Source organism: Phyllobates terribilis, unplaced genomic scaffold, assembly GCF_046119375.1.
Source record: "Phyllobates terribilis strain yellow unplaced genomic scaffold, ASM4611937v1 Scaffold_7__3_contigs__length_470593459, whole genome shotgun sequence".
Taxonomy (NCBI): Eukaryota; Metazoa; Chordata; class Amphibia; order Anura; family Dendrobatidae; genus Phyllobates; species Phyllobates terribilis.
In genome coordinates, this window is record NW_027362767.1 from 223,817,583 (window position 1) to 223,840,753 (window position 23,171).

Here is a 23,171-nt window from a genome sequence, read left to right on the forward strand (position 1 = left end):
ACTTCATCAGAGCGTCATCGGAGATTGGTCAGTTTCACCAGTGATTTTCAGTATAGTGCCATCAGAGAGTCATCAGAGCTAGTCAGTTTCATCAGGGATTTTCATTATAGCGTCATCAGAGAGTCATCAAAGCATCAGAGACTGGTCAGGTTAATCAGTGATTTTCATTACAGCGTCATCAGAGAGTCATCAGAGCTGGTCAGTTTCATCAGTGATTTTTATTATAGCGTCATTACAGCATCATCAGAGAGACATCAGAGAGTCAGAATCATCAGTTTTTTTCACTGATGAGAAAAATAAAGTTTTTCTACCTTCTTCTATCAATCAGTGAAAAACAGGCAGCACACGGATGGCATCCAAATACTGTCCGTTTTCTTTCACAGACCCATAGCCTTTCATTGCGGATTTTGATCCGGACACTCGGATGTACCTCCGCATGTTTGCAGAGACCACTTGATCGGCAAAAAATCACGGACATGTGAACAGTCCCATAGATTATCCTAGGCAAGTGTGCTATCTGTGCAAAAAAAAAGGATAGCACTAGCACGTGAAAAACTGACATCTGAATGAGGCCTTACTGGACTAATTGCTTCAGTTTTGATAAAATCCCTGTTTTCTCTGCTGCAGATCTACCAGTTCTGTGAATGCTGAGCTCTGTATAACCCCGCCCACACCACTGATTGGCCGCTTTCTGTGTACACTTTGCATAGGCAGAAAGCCGTAAAGTTTTTCTTGGAATCTTCTGATACATTACCAAATATGATTGATTTCATTTTGCGACTTTTGGAATTTACTCTATCTCACAATTTTTTCACTTTCAAGGGGTCCTTCTTCCTGCACCTCCAGGGGACAGCCATGGGGGCGGCCTTTGCGCCCTCCTATGCCAATCTGTTCCTGGGGCTGTGGGAGAGGGACCTCTTCCTGTCTGACTGGTACGCATCGATGGACCACATCCCCTTTTGGACGCGGTACATCGACGACGTATTCTTTGTCTGGCACGGCTCAGATATTCAACTAAATCAATTTATGACTGAACTGAACCACAATGAATACAATATCCATCTTACTTACCGCTGTCACACCAACGTGATTGACTTTCTTGATGTCAAGGTATCAAGGTATACAGGGACAATCAGAATTGTTTGCAGACTGATCTGTTTCGAAAACCTACATCTGTAAACAATTTTCTCCATGCATCATCGTCTCATCCTGCTAAACTGATTGAATCTATTCCTATTGGCCAGTTCTACGTCTAAAGCGGATTTGCTCCAACACAGACGACTTTGAAAAACAATCTATGGACCTCAAAGAAAGATTTCTCAGCAGAGGTTATAGTAAAAGATCTGTTAAAAAGGCCTATAATCGGGCTAAGTATAGTCCCAGACATGAATTATTATATTCAAATACTGACAGAAATAAGGTCAAAAAGAATGAGGTGAGACTTATAACTCAATACCATGCTAATTCTGACGTTACACGTAAGCTAATTGAGAAATCTTGGCCAATACTTCTGGCCGATCCAATTTCGGCACAATATCTTGGGCCTAAACCTAGCATTACCTTCAGACGGGCTAACAACCTATGCGACGCACTAGTGAAAAGCCACTATGTGAACGATAGGTTGACATTTTTGAATAATACAAGACCCCCTTGGGGTTGTACACCTTGTGGCAAGTGTGTTGCATGCCTGAATATCGTCCGTACCAACACTTTTCACAATAGCATGAATACCAAAACTTTTAAAATAACACACAATATTACATGCACTACTACAGCCGTGATCTACTTTACAACCTGCCTCTGTAATAAAATTTATGTCGGCCTGACTACCCGTCTACTAAAAGTAAGAGTTAGGGAACATATCAATGGAATTATTGCAGCTAAGTCAATTGATGACCCTCTCACCTTGAAAACAATTCCAAGGCATTTTAAAATGGTTCACAAATGTGATGCTTCTGGGTTCAAGGTGAGAGGGATTGACAGGATTATGTCCAATATACGTGGCGGGAATGTCCGTAACCATCTGGCGAGATTAGAAACAAAATGGATCTGGGCCTTGGACACGGTTCACCCCCTGGGTCTCAATGAAAGTTTATGCTTCACTCCATTTTTATGAAGTGGTTCCACCATATTGGTTTTTCCTTAGTCCAATTGACGTATTCTCATGTGTTTTTAATATTTTTCTTAATTTGTTGTATTTTTATGTTTTTAGCGCTGTCAGCCATTTTTCTCCGATGGTTGTGATGAGGTTTTCTATCTTCCATCCTTATTTCCATTGAAGTGCAAGGATTGGCCTAACATGGATATTGACAAGGTGCTCAAATCTCTCAGATGAATTAACTTTGGATGAATTATGTCTATATAGGATATCAAGTATATGTGGACGTACATTTTTTTAAAAATTGTTATTCTGATTAATATGCACATATTATGTATTGGTATTTTTTGCACTTGCACTTTGTTTTTATCATGTACATACATATACTATACACATGCACTTCACGTACACTTTTTTACACGTTTCTGTATATATTTATGTTTTGTACACATTATCCATTCATGCACTTTATCACTTTACTTGTGTTTTCATGCTATATATGCATCTTGCATTCTTATATTGTTATTTCACTTTAGTCACACACCTTTTAACTCACATGATCTGTGATTTAATTTGATATCTGGATTACTAATTTGATTATATAATTTTATTTTTGTATTCATATATATATATATATATATATATACACACTTTTTTGTGTAGATATATATTTATTTATGTACGTACTGTGAATTACATATACTGTGCCATTTTTATATGTCTTGATATGACTGTCTTGACCTCCACAGTAATAATCATAATCTATCCTTTTGCACGTTGCCACTTTACATTAGCTGTTATTTGCAATTGTTTTGGTAATCAATCTCATATAATCATTACCTCTTTAGTAATAATCATAAATCCACCCCTTAGCACGCTGTCACTTTATATTATATTATTTGTTAAATATTTTTTTCTCTGACACTGATCAGGGTGTATATTTATATACTTACCTCTCTTTCTCCTCTCATCCCATGTTGATGAGCGGTGAGTGACGCGTGACCTCCGTGCGCTCTCCTGTGCCTACCGTGATCGGCGTCTCTATGCAGTGCAGGACCTGCGGTCGCGTCTCCCACGTGACCGCATCTCCTAGGTGACTGGACACGTGACCCCTGACGTGTTCCGGTCTCCTCAGCTGCATGACGCCAGGCTCGGGCTGGAACAGGGGAGCGGCGTGATAGTAGTGATCACGTGATCCAGTCGTCTCATCCCCATTGGCTGATTGTATTATATAAAAACTTACATAGTCACAACCTGCTATCACCCCCTGAGGAAGGACGCAATCGAAACGCGCGTCAGGGTGAGATGTCCACATACATAGCAGGAGCACAAGCTGAGCCAGCGTCCCAAGCCCTTACTTTAGTATAAGGTAATTTAATCCATACAATTTAATCCATATATCATACACCAACTTAGTTATACACCATCGATTTATTGTGGCATACCTTGATTTAATGGGCTTTGCATTCAAATTTTTGTACCTTTCTATATATATTTTTCAACTCTGTTGCCATGAATACTTCCTGGTGTCCTCTACCTATTGTATGATTTATTAGCTGCCTTGTATATATTCTGACACCTCTATACCCATATGTATATATACATCTATGTACTAGAACTTATTTTGGGTTTTGCATATCGCTTTGGTTACTCATATATATATATATATATTTTTTTTTTGTCTACTTGTGCTATGTAGTGGATGCTCTTTTCTGTGCCACCACATATTATGTTTCAATAAAGGTTTCTCTTTTAAATATGGCCGGTTTGTCGTACAATCATTATCGGGTTTGTTTCATGTTTTTCCAATGGTCTATATACTTTAGTCCACAGTGATATAGTCTGTATAATGTGGATATTCAAGGTTAATGCCCTACAGAAATATAAATATATATCATCTGTTTTTCCATTGCAATTTTCTAATAGGCAGAAAGCTGCCAATCAGTGATGGGGGTCGTGGTTATACAGAACTAATAAACAGGAAGGACTACATGGCGGAAGGTTTACTAGTCCTCCAGTGATAATCTTCTGCTGATGAAACAGGGACTTTACCAAAACTACAGTAAGCAAAACAGTAAGTGATACATCACTGGAATCGGGGTCTTTGCCTCTACATTATGTTGCTCCCAGAATATGTGACAAAAACCCGGTGACAGATTCCTTTTACAACACTGGAAATGGATACATTGCAAGAAATGAGATTGTCAGAATTGGAGAATGTCTCTAAGAGATTGAGATTTTCATTCTTGTTATAACTTTAGTAAAGTTTAGTAAACTAGACTAAAAGTTCAGTTCATGCAGTTTCCGGACAGTGATAACCTCTATCCGGTGTAATAATCCATCCCTTACGGAAATCCCAATCATTCTCTAACCTAATTCACTGTCTCCACTGCCAACTGATCCCTTCATCGTTTCACTGTCAGGGGCGAGCACCCTATGATAAAACCTGCTAAAAAGTGTTAATTACTGTGAACCAGTGACAATCATCCAGACAATCACAGGTGACATCAAACGCTCAAAAGCAGGTGGCAAATTGTATTTAATGAAAAATAGGCAAAAAAAAAAAAAGTCTAAACGTTTTCCGACAAAAGAAAAATGAACAAGCAGCAGAAACATATTTTGTATAATAGAAAAAAAGAATGCCTTTCTCAGGTTCCTGACCCCACCGATGACCCATAGAGACTTGGTACATCTCCCCGAAAACACTTAACAAATGTGCAAGATTCTATTCATTTCAATAAAAGCCAACATGAAACAGATGAAGAGATGGATTTTAAGAAACGTGAAATATATATATATATATATTTTTTTTTATAGATCAGAGGCCCAGAAAAGCCATGCAAAGCTTGGGAGAAATCCGGCAAGGGCACCGAGGAAACCAAAGTGTAAGGAAGCGCTCACAATGCTCTTGTGTCAGAAATGCATTCTTCACCCATGTTTCAGAAGGAAGAATCTGAATACGGTGTCATGGCTGTTTAATTCTTGCCGTTCCCTTTGACAGATTATATAACAATGCACACTATACATTTCTTGTAAAGCAGAAAGGAAAAAGTCTGCGGGGTTTGGATGGAGCAGCATGTACATCAGCCGTACAAAATTATACAATGAGCTATGAATATTATGTGAATATATTATGTTACAGAAGAATATCAAAGGAGCTTACTGCGCCTTCAAAGCAACAACGCCACAATAGCGCTATAATGATAGCGTCCGTCCATTGTCAGATCCCATTTTCGCGAGTGCGTTAATTATACTTATACTCACAGGAAAACCATCTATATCCCCCCTCTACCCACTTGGTTCAACAGAAATTATTTCATACAACAAAAAAAAGAATGTCAAGCCAAAATAATGAAAACTGTAAAAAGTTATGCCCACATTTAGCGCATGCGTCAAATATATCCCAAGGCCTCAATTCACCAAAAGAAGCAAAAAAAAGAATGTACTACAAGCTGGTATGCACCTAGCTGTGATGTGAATGGCCGGGTAGAAAAAATGGGCTTTTTGCCCAAAGCAGGCAGTGGTATATCGCCAACAGTGGCAAGCCAGGGGACCGGGGATGGCCAGGTGCTAAACGGCCCCAGTCCCTGCCAACTTCTCCCAACATCAGCCATATATGTACAGCAGAAGTCAGGAGGATCCGTATGGAGCGGGCCCACGCCATACCTGTTTTACATAAAAGACACCCACCTATCTTTTGCAATCGAAAATAACTCTGATTGCTCTAGTTTAACACCTTAGATGCCACAGTGACTAGCAACCATGGCATTTTAGTAGTTAGGCAGGAGGGCTCTATATCACCCCTACTGGGCCTCCGTTGCAATTGCAGGAACCCAACAGGGAGTTTAACGGCGCCCAGTGGGCCTCAATTTGAACCATCACTAATGTGGCCTCTGGATTTCTATGTATGCCCCTGAAAGCATGTAATATATACAGTACAGACCAAAAGTTTGGACACACCTTCTCATTTAAAGATTTTTCTGTATTTTCATGACTATGAAAATTGTACATTCACACTGAAGGCATCAAAACTATGAATTAACACATGTGGAATTATATACTTAACAAAAGAGTGTGAAACAACTGAAAATATGTCTTATATTCAAGGTTCTTCAAAGTAGCCACCTTTTGCTTTCATGACTGCTTTGCACACTCTTGGCATTCTCTTGATGAGCTTCAAGAGGTAGTCACCGGAAATGGTCTTCCAACAATCTTGAAGGAGTTCCCAGAGATGCTTAGCACTTGTTGGCCCTTTTGCCTTCACTCTGCGGTCCAGCTCACCCCAAACCATCTCGATTGGGTTCAGTTCTGGTGACTGTGGAGGCCAGGTCATCTGGCGTAGCACCCCATCACTCTCCTTCTTGGTCAAATAGCCCTTACACAGCCTGGAGGTGTGTTTGGGGTCATTGCCCTGTTGAAAAATCAATGATGGTCCAACTAAACGCAAACCGGATGGAATAGCATGCCGCTGCAAGATGCTGTGGTAGCCATGCTGGTTCAGTATGTCTTCAATTTTGAATAAATCCCCAACAGTGTCACCAGCAAAGCACCCCCACACCATCACACCTCCTCCTCCATGCTTCACGGTGGGAATCAGGCATGTAGAGTTCATCCGTTCACCTTTTCTGCATCACACAAAGACACGGTGGTTGGAACCAAAGATCTCAAATTTGGACTCATCAGACAAAAGCACAGATTTCCACTGGTCTAATGTCCATTCCTTGTGTTCTTTAGCCCAAACAAGTCTCTTCTGCTTGTTGCCTGTCCTTAGCAGTGGTATCCTAGCAGCTATTTTACCATGAAGGCCTGCTGCACAAAGTCTCCTCTTAACAGTTGTTGAAGAGATGTCTCTGCTGCTAGAACTCTGTGTGACATTGACCTGGTCTCTAATCTGAGCTTCTGTTAACCTGCGATTTCTGAGGCTGGTGACTCGGATAAACTTATCCTCAGAAGCAGAGGTGACTCTTGGTCTTCCTTTCCTGGGGCGGTCCTCATGTGAGCCAGTTTCTTTGTAGCGCTTGATGGTTTTTGCAACTGCACTTGGGGACACATTCAAAGTTTGCCCAATTTTTCGGACTGACTGACCTTCATTTCTTAAAGTAATGATGGCCACTCGTTTTTCTTTACTTAGCTGCTTTTTTCTTGCCATAATACAAATTCTAACAGTCTATTCAGTAGGACTATCAGCTGTGTATCCACCTGACTTCTGCACAACACAACTGATGCTCCCAACCCCATTTATAAGGCAAGAAATCCCACTTATTAAACCTGACAGGGCACACCTGTGAAGTGAAAACCATTTCCAGTGACTACCTCTTGAAGCTCATCAAGAGAATGCCAAGAGTGTGCAAAGCAGTCATCAAAGCAAAAGGTGGCTACTTTGAAGAACCTAGAATATAAGACATATTTTCAGTTGTTTCACACTTTTTTGTTAAGTATATAATTCCACATGTGTTAATTCATAGTTTTGATGCCTTCAGTGTGAATGTACAATTTTCAAAGTCATGAAAATTAAGAAAAATCTTTAGATGAGGTGTGTCCAAACTTTTGGTCTGTACTGTACATATGTATATAATATTGAGATAGGCTCCATACAGTGAGCTAAAATGTAGCTGGTGTTGGTTAATAAAGGATCCTTTTTTTTCCACTTTTTGGATGTGCTGCCTCTTTTTTTATTTTTATTTTATTTTTTTACTGGTGATAGGATACTGAGGATTCCTTGGTGGAGCTTTGCACCCACTTAGGTATATATAAATAAATAAAAAAAAAAAATTATATATATATATATATTTATTTATTAATAGTAATAGTGTGTATACTATAGCAAGGGCACCATAGCTTTGGGTCTTGAAGTATATTACACTATATTGTATACTTTTTGCATTATACTGATGCATGCCGCCCATATGGAAGCTGGAAAGACACACTATAAGCCTTGCCAGGCTAATATAACCTTATGGACATGGATGGCGTGCATGTTGGAGACTTTCCCAGGGTACACACTAAGTGTACATCGAACAAAAAATATGAACATATCCTAAGGGACTTGCCTTATTAAAAAGTAGTAGATGCCATTTATTCCTTCTACATCTAAAACTTAAACAAAAAAAAAAAAAAAAAAAGACCCGGTATCCAACATTCTTCTTGGTGGTTGGAGAACCTTCAAGCTGACGATCTTCTGCATTTACCGCAGTGATCATCGACGTCATCTACATCTGAATAGCAGTGCTCGTCCACCTTTTGTTCGGCTCGTGATCCGCTCGAGACAATGATCCTATTTTGTTTCTTTTATATCAGTTTATGATATAATTTAATAAAAAAAATAAAAAAAATAAAAGGAAAATATAAAATAAGAAAAACAAAATGAATAAATGTAGGTGGGTAACTTTATCATATCCATTCTTCAGGACGAGCAGAAGGCCGTGCTGCGTATCGAGCCAGCGGGGATAACTAACATTTTAAGTGAAGAGTTCCGAAGCCTAAAACATGTAAATTTAAAGGAGGTTTGTTCCCCCTGTGGATGATTTAAATGTTAAGTACATCTCCAAGTCGCAGATACACAAAATGGAATCTGAAAACTATTATCTCCGGTCGAAATGAACCTTCAATTTACTTAGTGCACAGGAAGGGCAGATTCACTTCATTTTCGCTGCCAGCAGGTTCTCCTTTCTCTGTATAATAGGCTTCGCATGTGTAATTAACACATAAAGGCGGCTGCTGCCAGCTTTGCTTCAGGTGCATGCTGGTAGGAGTTTTCAGGACAACGGTGTGGGCTGCAATAGCTTTTAACATGGGGGTTTGAAGATTAGCTATTCATTGACTGCCTGACAAAGACATGTTAAAAGGGGCGAAGGCCGGGCCCTGCTGTTGGGAGCACAGGTGTGGACAAAGCAAACATGTGGGTCATGTGGCCCGAGGAACACAGAAATTGATAGATAGACGGCATCAATGGCCTCCTACCGGCTGTAGTTTAGCCTTGCGTATTTGAAGAATGGAGCTGCTACATGAAATTGCTAATCTAAAAAGTATGATTGTGAAACCCGCAATTATCGGGATGCCTCTAATTGTGCTTTTAAAAAAACAAATGATTATCTTTCTTACAGGGCTTGAACTTTAATTAAGCTTGTAATCGCACGCATGGTAATTGTCTGATACATATATTTAACACCAATTTATTTACCAATCGTACGTCTGCGCGACCCGCCGCCACCTATTTTTGTGTTAGACTGTGTGAAGGACGTGATGAAGCTGTGAGAGGAGTTGGGTGGGTGGGGGGGGACACTGCTCGGTAGCACAATGAGCTGTAACAAGGCCATTAGCACAACAAGCGGTAGGTCCTCCACCGGTCCTCGCAGGGTTAAACTCCTGAGAACACACGCCGTGCGTCCAGCCTTCACCCACAGTTGTCTTCTCGTTAGGTAGTCTATACATTCTTATTTTTGCGGCTAAAACCAAACCATGAAGTGCAATGTCCCCGTTACCCTAGCACTGTGGGTTTCCTGAAGACAGCCCATCACCCATGGTGTAACCGGTGCTACAACTAGCCCAGTGTCTGCCTGAGCACCAGTAAAGGGTTACTCCCATCTTCATAGACAGACATAGTCGGATAGAGATTGTAAAAACAAGCACATTTGTCATTCACTGCTTATTAAAATTCACAGCCATTTTTAAGATAATAATTTGAATTGGTGCGAATCGATGCGGCCTTCCCATTCCATCGGCTACGACCATGTTCTGTGGCCACTGCATGGCGGAGGGAGTATTGCCTTTTACCTGCTCTTCTATTGATTAGTTGGCCTGGCATTACGTCATTGTTACAGAAGAATGCACATGTGACATCGCGCCAGGCCGGCTAATCAAAAGAAGGGCCGCGGACGTCAGCAGCTAAGAGGCGGTCCTACCTCTCCCACGCTGCGGCCACAGACGACTGTCGTGTCCGTTGGAATAGAACATTCAAATAAATTCGCACCAACTGTCATATTAACACCAGCTCATTGCCTAGGAGACCGACCACTGCTGCTGTCTAGATTGTAAGCACAGCTGGATTAAGAGGTAACAACAGCGTGCTCCAGCATCAAAACAATGCGGACAAGCAAAATAAATGATTGTAAGTACTGGGAATATTCTGCTGTCTAGCAGCGGTGGTCGTTCTCCAAGGCAACGAGCTGTAAACAATAGTGTTAAGATCTCAATAAATGTTGAGACCTGTAATATTCAGTAAATTTCAAAACAGGTTGTATTTACAAGCGCTATCCAACAATGCTCATCTTTTATTAGGCTGAGCTTACAAGTCAGTTTTATATTGTTAAAGTGGCCCACCATCCCCCATATTAAATGCAACTATACATATCCAATGTATAGTCACTATACCTAATGGCCTCCGCTCTGACTTTGCTTTGTGGTGAGATGGACCAACGTTGATAACGATGGTGCTGTGTCCATCCTGAGGCAGAGAAGACATGACCAATCACCAATCTTGGGTATGGTAAAGGTGGCAGCAGAGGGGAGGCCATTAGGTCATGTCACCATGTATTAGAGATGTATAGTTAAATAATATGGGGGTGGAGCTTTAAGCTGGCCAGATATATGTCTAAAAGAGAAAAGTAATCCAAACCGCCCAATTTACACACAAACTGACAGCTATCCTATATGTATACGGGACTCCTGATTCTCCTTGATCTCTTGGGAGATAGGCCGCGGATATGTTAATGATGGAGTCCAGTGAAATAGTTGCCAGCCAAACAGGCGTTACGCCAACAACAATCTGATGAACAGCGTATGGTCAATCCATGACTAAGCCAACAGTGAGGAGTAAAATAAAATCACATAAGGAGAGGTGTCAGGGGACAACACAGAGAAAAAGAGGATAAAATAAGATGTTTGTGGACTACAAGATCTTTAGCGAAAGGTCCAGAAATATCATGTAATAAAGCGGTCTTCAAGTTAAAGTGGGTCCTCTATCTCGGTAGTAATTTGCCTCTTGATCCTCCTTTTGGGGAAGAGTCGAATATGCCCTATAAGCTCCACACAGCTACTCCTACTTTTACTAATCATTCATTAAACATAATTTATAGGTGTAATGTATAGTATGAGCTTCATTTCTGTAACATACCTGGCGGCTTACTTGCATAGTGCACCATCTCCCACTATGCAAGATCGTAAACTTAATCTTCAGTCCAGTCTGCCAGCCTGGTTTCTGTTCTCGTTGTCTGCTTGTCCCTGTCTTGACTGCTTACGGCGGCAGCCCGGTTGCTTCCTGTTTCTTGTAGCTGCTGTGGGCACACCCCTAATGCGTCTCCAGCCTATTGCTGTCTGTCACTGGATATTTAAACCAGCTCCACCCTGAAGCTGGTGCCTGAGCAACTCTTACCTTCAGAGGGCTCCTTGTCTCTGATGTGCCAGGCCTCGTTCTGTTCTTGCCTGTCCGCCAACCTGGGGGCTGTATTCCCAGGCCTGTCTGAACTATCTCCTAGCCTGTTTGTCCGCCTCTCTGGGGGCCGTATACCCAGACTCGATCCTGTATCTTGTTGCAGTGTCAGTTCCTGCCTAAACACTCTCCTAGCCTGTTTGTCCGCCTCTCTGGGGGCCGTATACGCAGACTCGCTCCTGTATCTTGTTGCAGTGTCAGTTCCTGTCTGAACACTCTCCTAGCCTGTTTGTCTCTGTGTCCGTACCTTCCCTTTTCCTGCAGTCTCTGAACCTGCACCTACTCCTACTTGTAGTCTCTGTACTTCTGTTGCGAGTTTGGAGTCACTCGCTACTTCATTGCAAGTACCTTGTGTGTATCTGGTTCTGCTTTTCCCTTCCAGTCTGTTCAGTGTGAACAGAGCCCTGTCCTCTCTGCTTTGCCTTGTTCACCGCTCCGGCGGTTCCTCTCTGCTCTGCCTTGGTCACCGCTCCGGCAGTTCCTCCCTGCTCTGCCTTGCTCACCGCTCTGGCAGTTCCTTCCTACTCTGCCTTGCTCACCGCTCCGGCGGTTCCTTCCTGCTCTGCCTTGCCCACCGCTCCGGTGGTTCCTCTCTGCTCTGCCTGTCTACTGCATCTGCGGTTCTGTTCCTGAATCCCAGTCTGTACTGGACCCTATCCAGCCTGTGCTCCAACCTGCTAGTACCTCCCCGTCTGCACGCAAGCCGTACTTGTCAGTACCCTCCTGTCTGCGTAACAGCCGTGCCTGCCAGTATCCTCCTGTCTGCACTCCAGCCGTGCCTGCCAGTGCCCACCTGTCTGCATGCCAGCCGTGCCTGCCAATGCCCACCTGTCTGTGTGCCAGCCTAACCTGCCTGTTCCTGTATTCCCCGGTGTGGGTCAACAGCCATGTCCGGGGTCTGGCCTGGAGTAGCACCTGGTCCCTCTGCTCGGTTCCTCCCTGGTGCACGGCGTCGTTAGCTGTCGTGCGACCTTGGTCGGATCGGATTGATACTTAGTTACGCCCCTCCAGGCACTCTACGGTTCATGGCACTGTGGAATCACTAAATCACGCACACGCCAGTCAGCCCGGGCGTGTGCATAACAATTTCTAAGTGACCTGAACACTTTTTCTCTTTGGACAACCTCTTTATTCAGTTCAAAGACTCAAAAGTGACGAGCCGATATCTTAGTGTTTAAAGGGATTCTCAAGGACTTACAAACAAACAAATTCCAAAAAAGTTGGGACGCATGTTTAAACTATAAAGAAAACAATAATATAATGACTTGGAAATCTATTATATCCATATTTTATTTCCAGCAGGACATAGAGCACAGATCAGAAGGTGAATGTTGGACATTTTTCCATTTCAATAAAAAAATAAATAAACTCATTTAAAAACTGATGGCAGCAATGAAAGAGTTGGGCCAAGGTCATGTCTACCATTGTGTAGAACCCTTCTTATTTTTCCAACAGTCTGTAAACTTCTGGGAAGTGAGGAGACAATTCCTGGAGCATTGGAAGAGGAATATTGTCCCATTTTTGTCTTATTTGGGATTCTCGCTGCTCCACAGTCCGGGCTCTTTGTCGGATTTATCATTTCAAAATGTGCCAAATGTTTTCTATCGGTGAAGGCCTGAATTGCAGGCGGCCAGTTCATCATCCGAACTCTTCTTCGAAGCCGTGCTGTTACAATTAGAGATCAGCGGATCAGGCAAAATTCAAATTCACTTGTATGCGCGTTTTTTTTCCTGGAAAATTTGACTTGTGGAGAAGTTATTCTCTGCAAGTTTAATGTCCCTTATTAAGCTTAGGGGTCTCTATAGACCCAAGAGCATAATAAATGTACGTAAAAAATAAGCAAACGCTATACTAACCACCACCTGTCCAGTTCTCGCTGGATCTTCTAATTCCACGCCGCTCACGTTGGAATCTTCGGTTCTGTCGCACTGTGCGGGACTTCCGGGTATCATGGTGTGAAGGAGGTTTCTACACAAGCTTGCAGAATTTCAAGAACGTCAAAACATCACAATGTGCTCAATGACCTTCCTTGGGCATGCACAGAACTCTCCCAGAATCCATGACAGCCAGACGTTTGGCACAGTGCAAGAGGATCGAAGATGCCATAGCCCGCAACAGGGGGATGAGATGATGCGTCAAGGACCAGGCGGTTGACATTGAGTAAGGGATGGGGTCGGAGAGATTAGGATATGTTTTTTTTTTTTAACCTTTTGATGACCCAATCATTCGGTTTCAGAAAAATGGTGGTCAGCGAATTACAAAAAAAAATCAGCATTTTGGCAAATGCAGTTTTTTTGCAAAATTATAATAGAATTCAATTCCACTCAAATGTATTCGCCCATCTCTAGTTCTGATGGATGCAGAATGTGGTTTAGCATTGTCTTGCTGAAATATGCATGCTCTTTCCTGAAAGAGACTTTTTCTGGATGGAGCACATGTTGTTCTAAAACCTCTATATAATGCTCAACATTGATGGTGCCTTATAAGATGTGTAAGCTGCCTATCTGCCATTGCCATATATACTGCTATCCCGTACCATCAGAGATACAGGAACAAGCTTGCTGGTGCATAGATACAGGAACAAGCTTGCTGGTGCATAGATACAGGAACAAGTTTGCTGGTGCCTCTGTTCTTGAGTCCACAGGACAAGGCGTCCATGGTTTCCATGAAGAAATTCACATTTTGATTCATCTGATAACAGAACAGTTTTCCATTTTGCCTCAGTCCATTATAAATGAGCTTTGGCCCAGAAAAGACGGCAGTGTTTCTGGATTATGTGGATATTTATTCTTTGCAGGATCACGCTTTTGCTTTTCATTTGTGGATTACATGGTGAACTGTGTTCACAGACAATTGTTTCTGGAAGTATTCCTGAGCCAATGTAGTGATTTGCAGGACCAAATCATGCCCATTTGTAAAGCCGTGCCTCCTGAGTACCCGTAGATTACAAGTATCCAATTCACCATTGGACTTGTCCCTTGTGCACATGGATTTCTCCAAAATCTCTGAACCTTTTGATATCATGTACTATACATGGTGGGATATTTAAAGTCTTTACAATTGTACGTTGAGAAACATTTTTGCACAAGTTGGAGAACCTCTGACCATCTTTGCTTCTGAGAGACTCTGCCTCTCTAACATGCTCTTTTTTTAACGTCATGTGACCGTTAGTTGTACAATGCCCCCCCATAAGTAGCACTTATTTCCAGCCTTTTGTTAACCCTGTCCCACCTTTTTGGAGATGTGTTGCTACCATCAATTTGTAAATTAGCAATTTTTTTCAAATGAAATGGAAAAATGTCCGATGTTCACCTTCTACAACCCCAATTTTTTGGCAATTGGGGTTGTAGATCAAATACGAGCTATGCTACACTGCCCCCTACACAGTGTACGGAGCAGGGGGTGTCCCAGTTCCATATTCAATTTATTTCTGGACGCCACAGAACCTGTTAACAGCTGATGGATAGGGTTACTAGGAGTCGAATGACCATGATACGATATTGATTAACTATTTCAAGGCTATGCCACCAATATCCTCTTCAATAGAAGTGATAAACATTTCTTAATTTTAGGTTTCAAAGCTTCTTTTTCTGATAGAAGCTTTAACTGATTAAAATGGTATTATGAGATATCCAAAAGAATCCCACCGACTTATGGGACTGTGTAGCCTTCCGTCATCCAGTAATGGAGTGAATGGACGGGCAGACAATTCTCTTGTACACGTCAAACAGAACACAAACTAGATGATCACGCTAACTGAAGCCAATTGATGTCTTGCCATCTGAAAAATCCCATTGTAATCAAATAAGATGTTAATGACATAAAAAAAATGTTTGATATAGGTTTAAAACTTTGTCCCCGGCAACTTACCATTTGTTCAGCCCTACCCTTAAAGTCAACATTTGCAGAAAGTCTTTTTATCCGTTAAAGGGGTTGTAGAGTAGAGTGACTGCAGGCGTGTGAATCTGCATAGTGCGCGCTGGCAGGATTCTCCGATGCTGGAAGTGGGCGGTCATGTGACTGCAAGTAAGTGATTTGCATACTTCCGGCCACATTCCGACAAGCTGTAAAGGAGACTGAGCTAGGCTGGACACGTCTAGTTGGAATGTGGCCGGTAATATGCAAATTGCATACTTGCGGTCACAAGCCAACCCGCTCTTGGCAGATCCTGACAGTGTGCAGACTTTGAGGAATTTGAGGATTCACAAACCCAACCCCATTAAATTTCATGTGAAAATAAGTGAAAATTGTGGACTCTCATTGAACTACTTGTCTAATATAAAAAAATATATATTTTTTTTCCCCCAAGAAATCTAATGTAAATTGGCCAAGTGAAAGACAATGGCGGAAAATAAAAAATAATAACAATTATGGATTAACTTATGGGACCCGCTCTGTCAGCAAGTTACACTCAACTAATACAATTGTCTACAGTAATCACAAAAATCGAGCCGCCAATTACCTGCGAGGCTTGTAAAGTATATAGGACAGATATCACGTGTGGTCTATGATCATCCAATAATGGACAATGACAAACGAGTAAATGTTCATGGCATTCCTTGCTGGAATAGGGGGCTCTGCCTTGTGTCGCGGGGAGCTGAAGGCTCAGGATGGCAGTGCAAGCTCATGAAAGACTGTGCAACATGCGAATAACCGTATTTCTTAGCAACCAATCTAATGTGAAAATAATAACATATTAGATATTCTTACTATATGTGCTTCCCGCTAACAGTGACAGCAAACATTTGCATCCAGCCCTAACCCCCTGTCACCACTTAGCTGCGGCGTTTTATGTGGAAATATCACGGACTGCAGTCTCCTAGAAGCCACTTGGGCGGTTAGCTCATATTTAAAATCTATTAGTTAATATTAATATTTTAATATTTAATAGATTTTAAATATTTTATGTTTAAATTGGATCTTTTACTGCACTTTAATTTTTTTTTTTTTTTTTTTACATGCATCTAAAATTATACTACAAAGAGGGGTCCTCAACTCCCTCCCCCCATCTCATACTGTCTGACTGTTAGCAAACAGGGAAGAAAAAGGGAATGTAGAGACGAGTGACAAGAGACAGGGTCGTTTGTAGTCTACGGCGCTGGGTAGATGCAATATGCAAAAAAATTAACAAGATTACACGGGTCTATGTGCCCTGGAAGGGCATTTAGACACTAAAGAGGGTTATCTTTTATCAGGATCCTCATAATGAGTAAGAAGAGAGACACTCTGAAGGAGTGCTGGTAGATTGAAAGGGGTTGTCCAAGCTTGGGGTTCAAGTCTACAGTCACTCAAAGTGACTGTAGACTTGTGAATCCTCTCAGCATGCAATGTGTCAGGATTCTCCGGTACCAGGAGCGGGCAGGCACATGACTGCAAGTATGTGATCACATGCCAACTAGACGTGACACGTGTAGTCGGAATGTGGCCGGAAGTGTGCAAATTGTATACTTGTGGGCAAATGACCTCCCGATGTCAGTATCAGAGAATCTTGACTGTGTGCGCTTTGTGAAGATTTACAAGTCTGCAGTCACATACAGTGTCCGCAGACTTGAGCTCGAAGCTAAATCTACAGTGAAGTATTTATAGCTAAGGAGAGTTGTAATGCAGCACTCCCAATGAAAAATGTATAAAAATACCCATTTAGAAGTAAACCATTAAAATCCATTGTCATCATGTGAGGGATTAATAGAAAAGGAGAAAAAAACATCATGGGTTCTTAATCATAGCCAAAGATTAGGCGTTGCTTTAATCTTTATTTCAATAGTGCACATGAAAATAAGCAAGATTGTAATATATCTTATCAGAGAAATCTGCTTCTTTCTCTTCCTGGACTGATCTTTTAATCTAATTTTTTAGGTAAAATCTGTATTCAGTGAAGACTTTGCAATTACTGAAATGGGAGATGACAGTTGGTGCTTAGAAGATTCCATGGAGGAGGGAGGAGCTTTAGGTAGATAGAGATGTTCTGATGGAAGTTCTCCATAAAATGTTATCAGCACCAACTGTCATCTATTATCTCAGTAATGGGAAAATCTGCCTTCACTGAAGATTTTACACATGAATAGAAAACGGAGAATTTTCAGAATGAATGGTCTTGGTAGAGAAAGCATTTTTTTTACATTTTTCTCTGGAAATGCTGGATTACAACTCTACTCACCTATAATAACTTTACTACCTGGGATCAAGCTGTGACTCTTATCAGTGCATTCCATAGGAAAAAAAAACTGTCTCTAGAAGCCATGGGGGCCCAACGAGGGCCGATAACTTGCTTTTGTATATGACTTGAAAAAGGCCCCTTGTGGCCGAAACGTTGCTTTTGTTATTCTGTATATACTGTGACATAATAAAGATAACCCTTTGGAGGAAAATATCCAGTGCCTTGGATTTTTTAGGAGCTGCTAAATTGATCACTTTTCCTCTTTAATAATATTTAGGCTATGTTCACACATGTTAGGTTGTTTCAGTGTCACAAATCTGCAGCAAAACCCAACTCTGGCAGCAAATCAGCTGTGGCAAAAACGCAGGTTTTGCTGCATTTTTTTCACTGTCCTTCTGTCTCTATTTAAGTATGTACATAAATTTCTGTGAACAAAATCTCATTCTGGTTTTGGCATAGTGGGGGAGGTGAATTGTTCAGGAATAGTTTAGACATTGGCAATGCATGGAGTTTGTAGGAAACTATTTACTTTCACACTATGGTCTGCCATTCAGTTGCACAGGCATTGTTCAATTTCACACCTCCCTGGGCCACAGGTATTGTTCAATCTCACACGTAGCTCAGCCAATGTTTACACTGTACACATCATTAATTTAATTAAACTCTCCTAATACAAACTACCATCTCAGTGACCAAGACAAGATGGTAAAATCACAAAAATAAATGAGTTTCACATGCTGTTGTACTTGCTTATTGTCACTAAAAACGCAGAAAAACCTGATAGCTATGTTCACACATCATGGTTTTTTTTCAGCGTTTTTTCACTACTTACTTACAATGGGTGAAAAACGCTGTAAAAATGCAGAAAAAACGCTGAAAGAAGTGACATGCTCTATTTTCCAAAAACCCAACCAAGGCACAAAATATGCAAAAAAAAACAAAAAAAAAACAAGATGTGTGAACAGAGAATTCTGGTTTCTCATAGACTTTGCTGGTGCTGCAAAACGTAGCTGAAAATTTGGATACAAATCTGCAGCAAAAAACGCAAAAAACCCAACATGTGTGAACATAGTCTTAATCTAAAAGTACATCAGATTGCTTCATAAGGTTTAAAAAAAATAAGCTTCTCTTACATAAGAATGGACAAATCCAAAAGGAATACACTATTAAATAATATACTAACACATAACTAAAAGAAAACAAATTACTTTAAAACTCTTCACAACATGCGCCATACATATACGGCGCAGGTCGGAAGCAAGTGCCCGTACTCGGCGGGTGATGGCTGGGCTTCAAAGGAGGCCATGATTTTCATTATATGTGGCATCGCAGTATACAGCACAAGTGATCAGACAATTGCAGCTCCAAGTCCCCTAAGGGGACTAACAAGAACAGTGATAAATAAAAAAAAAATGTTTTTAAAAATATGGAAAAAAAAAAACCCTAAAATCTAAATCACCCGCCTTTTGCCCTATTAAAGATAATAAAAACCTAAAAAAATACACATGTAGTATTTCCGCTTTCAGAAAAGAATGATCTATCAAAATATAAAAATAATTAACCCGATTGGGGTTACAAGCAAAAAAAAAATACAAGGACGACAAAATTATGTTTTTTTTTTTATTGCGGCAATAACACAAAAAAAGCTGCAATAAGTGAACAAAACGTCATATCTATCCCAAAATGCTATCAATAAAACCATTGTTTCATCCCGCAAAAAAATAAGTCATAAATTGACATAAAAATAAAAACGTTACGGGTCTCGGAAAATTACGATACAACCCCCCCAATTTTTTTCTGCAAACATCTGACTTTTTTTTTCACCAATAAAATAATAATAAAAAAAATCTGAATATGTTTGGCATCGCCGTAACCGTACTGATGAGCAAAATCATATTACGAGGTCACTTTTACCACAAAACGTACACTGTAAAAACAATACCCCCAAAAAATGTCTGAATTGTGGGGGAAGGCTGTTTGATAAGTAAGGGGTGTAACATGTGCCATCCTTAAAAATCCCAAGTTGCCGCTTCTCCCATCCTTATTTTTACCTATGAATTAAAATACTTTAGAAAGTAGCTACTCATATTTTAATAAAAGTTTTAATTAACAACTTTCCCTTAATATAACAAGTCAGGAGATAACATGAATCAGAATTTAAACAGGAATTCTGATAGAATTGTTAAAGTTTTTTTTTTTTTTTTTTTTTTACTTAAAAGCAACTTAAAAGCAACATACAGAGAATTCACAAAGGAGTTAATATAAAAATGAAAAAAATGAAAAAAAAAAAAAAAAACGCATTTGGGTTTCCAAGCAAACATTTTTTCTTATGCAGCATCATTAGTGTAAAAGTTAAAAGCACAAACAGAGCAGTGGGAGAAGCTTCCACTGTTTTCCATGTCTCCCACCGTGCGGCTTCCTTAGTAACTTAATTATAAAATGTGATGAGGCATCAGCTCGCGGAGGACGGAGCGCACTGCGGACTTTCTCACTGGAGGATAAGGAGCTACAGGCTCAAGGAATCCTGGAGCGTCTGTTTGACTTGCGTGTCTTCTCTCCGTCGTGTTGATGCTACTTTACACAGCAATTAAACTCATTAAAAGCGCACGCAATTAAAAGCCTCTCTGTCCAAATCTTTGCATATGCTCGCTCTACCGAGGATCATACAACTTTACATCAAAGCTTACTGAAATGCCGCAGTGGAAAATGGCAGCAATAAACACCGCTGCGGAAATCGTTGCAAAAAAAAATCGTGGGGGTTAAGTCTCACTCTTTTTAGCATTTTACAAGCTGCGGATATCAAATCTGCAGTGGAGGTCAATTTATATTGTGGGTATTGTTCAGAGCATTTGCAAAATATTGGTAATCTAAAACTGCGCTGGTGATCCCCACCGGTCTCTGCCTACTTCCTACAGCAATCATGTATTAATAATAATATCGTCCTTCAGGTCGATCTAGAGCCATGGTGACTCAATGAAAGCTCTGTAGGAAGATCGATCTTGTGCAGCCTAGATAGGTCCACCAGGGTCTTCTCCGCCGTTATCTTGATAGTATCGAGCCATCGGGTTGCTGGTCTTCCTCTTCACCTTGTTTCTTCTACTCTTCCGACCATGATGTCCTTCTCCAGTGATTGCTCTCTTCATATGATGTGTCCACAGTAGGCAAGTCGTAGCTTGGTGATCCTTGCTTCCAGTGACATGTCTGGCTTGATTTGTTCTAAGATTGATTTGTTTGATCTTCTTGCCATCCATGGTATGGATAACGTCCGTCTTCTGCACCACATTCAAAGGTGTTGATTCTTCTTCTGTCTTGTTTCTTTATCGTCCAGGTTTCGCATCCGTATCTTACTACAGAAAAGACCAGACCATGCAGCGATCATGTGCCGTTCATTATTTAGGCGACTGCTGCAGCCAATCATCTGTATATATGGATGGCACACCGAGGTCACTGATTGGTCGCGGGGTCACGTGAATGATGTAAGTTGATACTGAAGGACAATACCAGAGCTATAGCACTAAAGCGGCAAACGGGGAATGAAGGGGTGAGTATCGGTTTCTTGTTCTATTCAGAAGAGTTTGTGGAAATCTTCAATTGTTTACATCCTTTCATCTGGCCTAAGAATGTTTTTTTCTCTGCCCTTTGTGGATTAATGTACTTTGTATTACTTGTAAAGAGTAACTTTTATGGGGGCGGTCTAGTAAATTAACATTGGAAAATAAAATCAACTGGCATGTCGGGGCTATCACCTGATGACCTGTCCTTTAAATAAGTCAGCAATATGAAATTGGTGGTGGTCCCACACTGGACATCCCCACCGATCAGCGGAAATCTGCTCCCGCAGTGGTAGTAGATGGGCGATGTAAGGGGTGAAACAACAGGACTACACATCGGCCACCAACTAATATACAGGTGATCCATGTTTTGCCCCAAATATTGCTTATATCCAGTCGCTGCCTGAGCAAATTTCAGCTGATCAGTAAAGATGCCGGTTTTCGGACCTCCACCGATCTCAAATGGATGGATAGCTTTTCAACTGTTAAGCCTCGACAGCAGCAGCAAATGTCCGTGAACTGACCTGGACTCCAAGCCTGTCCTCTGAATTTCCGATATTCCAAATATCTCCTTAAAGCTGATCAGCCACCAAATTTCACAATATAAACTGCATATATTAATAAATAGATATCTTAGACCTGATGAGGCTAGTAAATTTACTGCAATAATCCATATCCCAGTGGCTGTATGAAAGTTTAAATCAACCTCCATCCACCTGGCCTGATTGACAGCTCCTCGGCGTCCCTCCTCCCTGCTGCAGCTGTCAGTCACGATCGACATGCAGAGACTAAATACACTTGGACTTGAGAACCATTTCATTCCATAACTCTTCATTCTCATCTTAATCTCAGGATTATACAGCCAGTCTATAATTCTCTATAAAAGTCTCAGCAGTTCAAAGAGATCTAGTTAAAGGCAATGTCCACTTCATGGTCAACCCCTTTTTTTTAAATGAAGTAGTCCCCCTTGAATAATAAAAACGATGTATACTCACCACTTGCTCTGGTTCCCCGGGACTTGTGTGACATTATTATGTCACGTGAGCCTTGAAGCCAATCAGCTGCCACTATTGAGCTGCTGAACTCTCACTTCTCCCGCTTGTCCGAGGTTCGTCCAAAGGAATTGAGAGTGCACCAGCCTAATAGCGTCCGCTGGTTATCTGCAGGGCTCACGGCATAACAATGTCACGAGAGCCCCGTTAGACCGGGCGCCGGTGCGGAAAATAAGTATATGTTATTTTTATTTTAAATGGAGGACTACTTTACAAACAAGGGGTTGTCCAATTAGTAGACACCCCTGCTTATAATGTATGCAGTTTAAATTGTGAAATCTGGTGACTTGTAAAAAATATTCCTGTGCCCTGACAATGTGGCTGCAAAAATTCTGTCTCTGTACATTGAAAAACATAGAATAGAGATTTCTAGAACTGCAGACTCACCAGCAGTAGTCCAACAGGTGTGGAGGAAGAACGGGGATGTAAACATGTTGCCAGTACATTGGGAATAACATAGCAGATGATCCATGGATGCAGGCAGTCAGCTGCAAGAAAAGGGACATTTTAGCACGAAAACTGATAACAGCAATAACAATAATATAAATGCAACCATGTGACAGCTCAATAAAAGTGAATATTTAGAGTAAGATTTTTTGTCTGTTATACTCTTTTCTATATAACTTACAAAAAAAAGCAGGGTATAAAGGGTAACGCCTCTCCTTGTGAAGAGTGACATGCCTGACATGCCAGTGTAAGGAGAATTATAGGCCATGCAACGCTCCTCTGAGAAATTAAATCTGGAAATCGCCTCTTTAGGGAGGAAGAGTACTTTTGCGTCACCTATTGAAAGTAGCAATCCTAAATCTAAACCAGCCTTGCCACATGACTTAGAATAAAAGCCAAAGCAGAATCTCAATTTGCAAACACATGTTTCGAGGTGTTG

General features: G+C 41.1%; 1 protein-coding gene across 4 annotated transcripts in view; it reads right to left on the reverse strand.

The window, feature by feature from the left end:
- DENND1A (DENN domain containing 1A) overlaps positions 1-23,171 on the reverse strand; it is a 754,510-nt gene that overhangs the window by 354,388 nt on the left and 376,951 nt on the right. For all 4 annotated transcript variants that reach the window (XM_073639759.1, XM_073639756.1, XM_073639757.1 and 1 more), the window contains exon 10: positions 22,673-22,773. In XM_073639759.1, the coding sequence (XP_073495860.1) occupies positions 22,673-22,773 (101 nt within the window). The remainder of the gene's footprint in view (positions 1-22,672; positions 22,774-23,171) is intronic.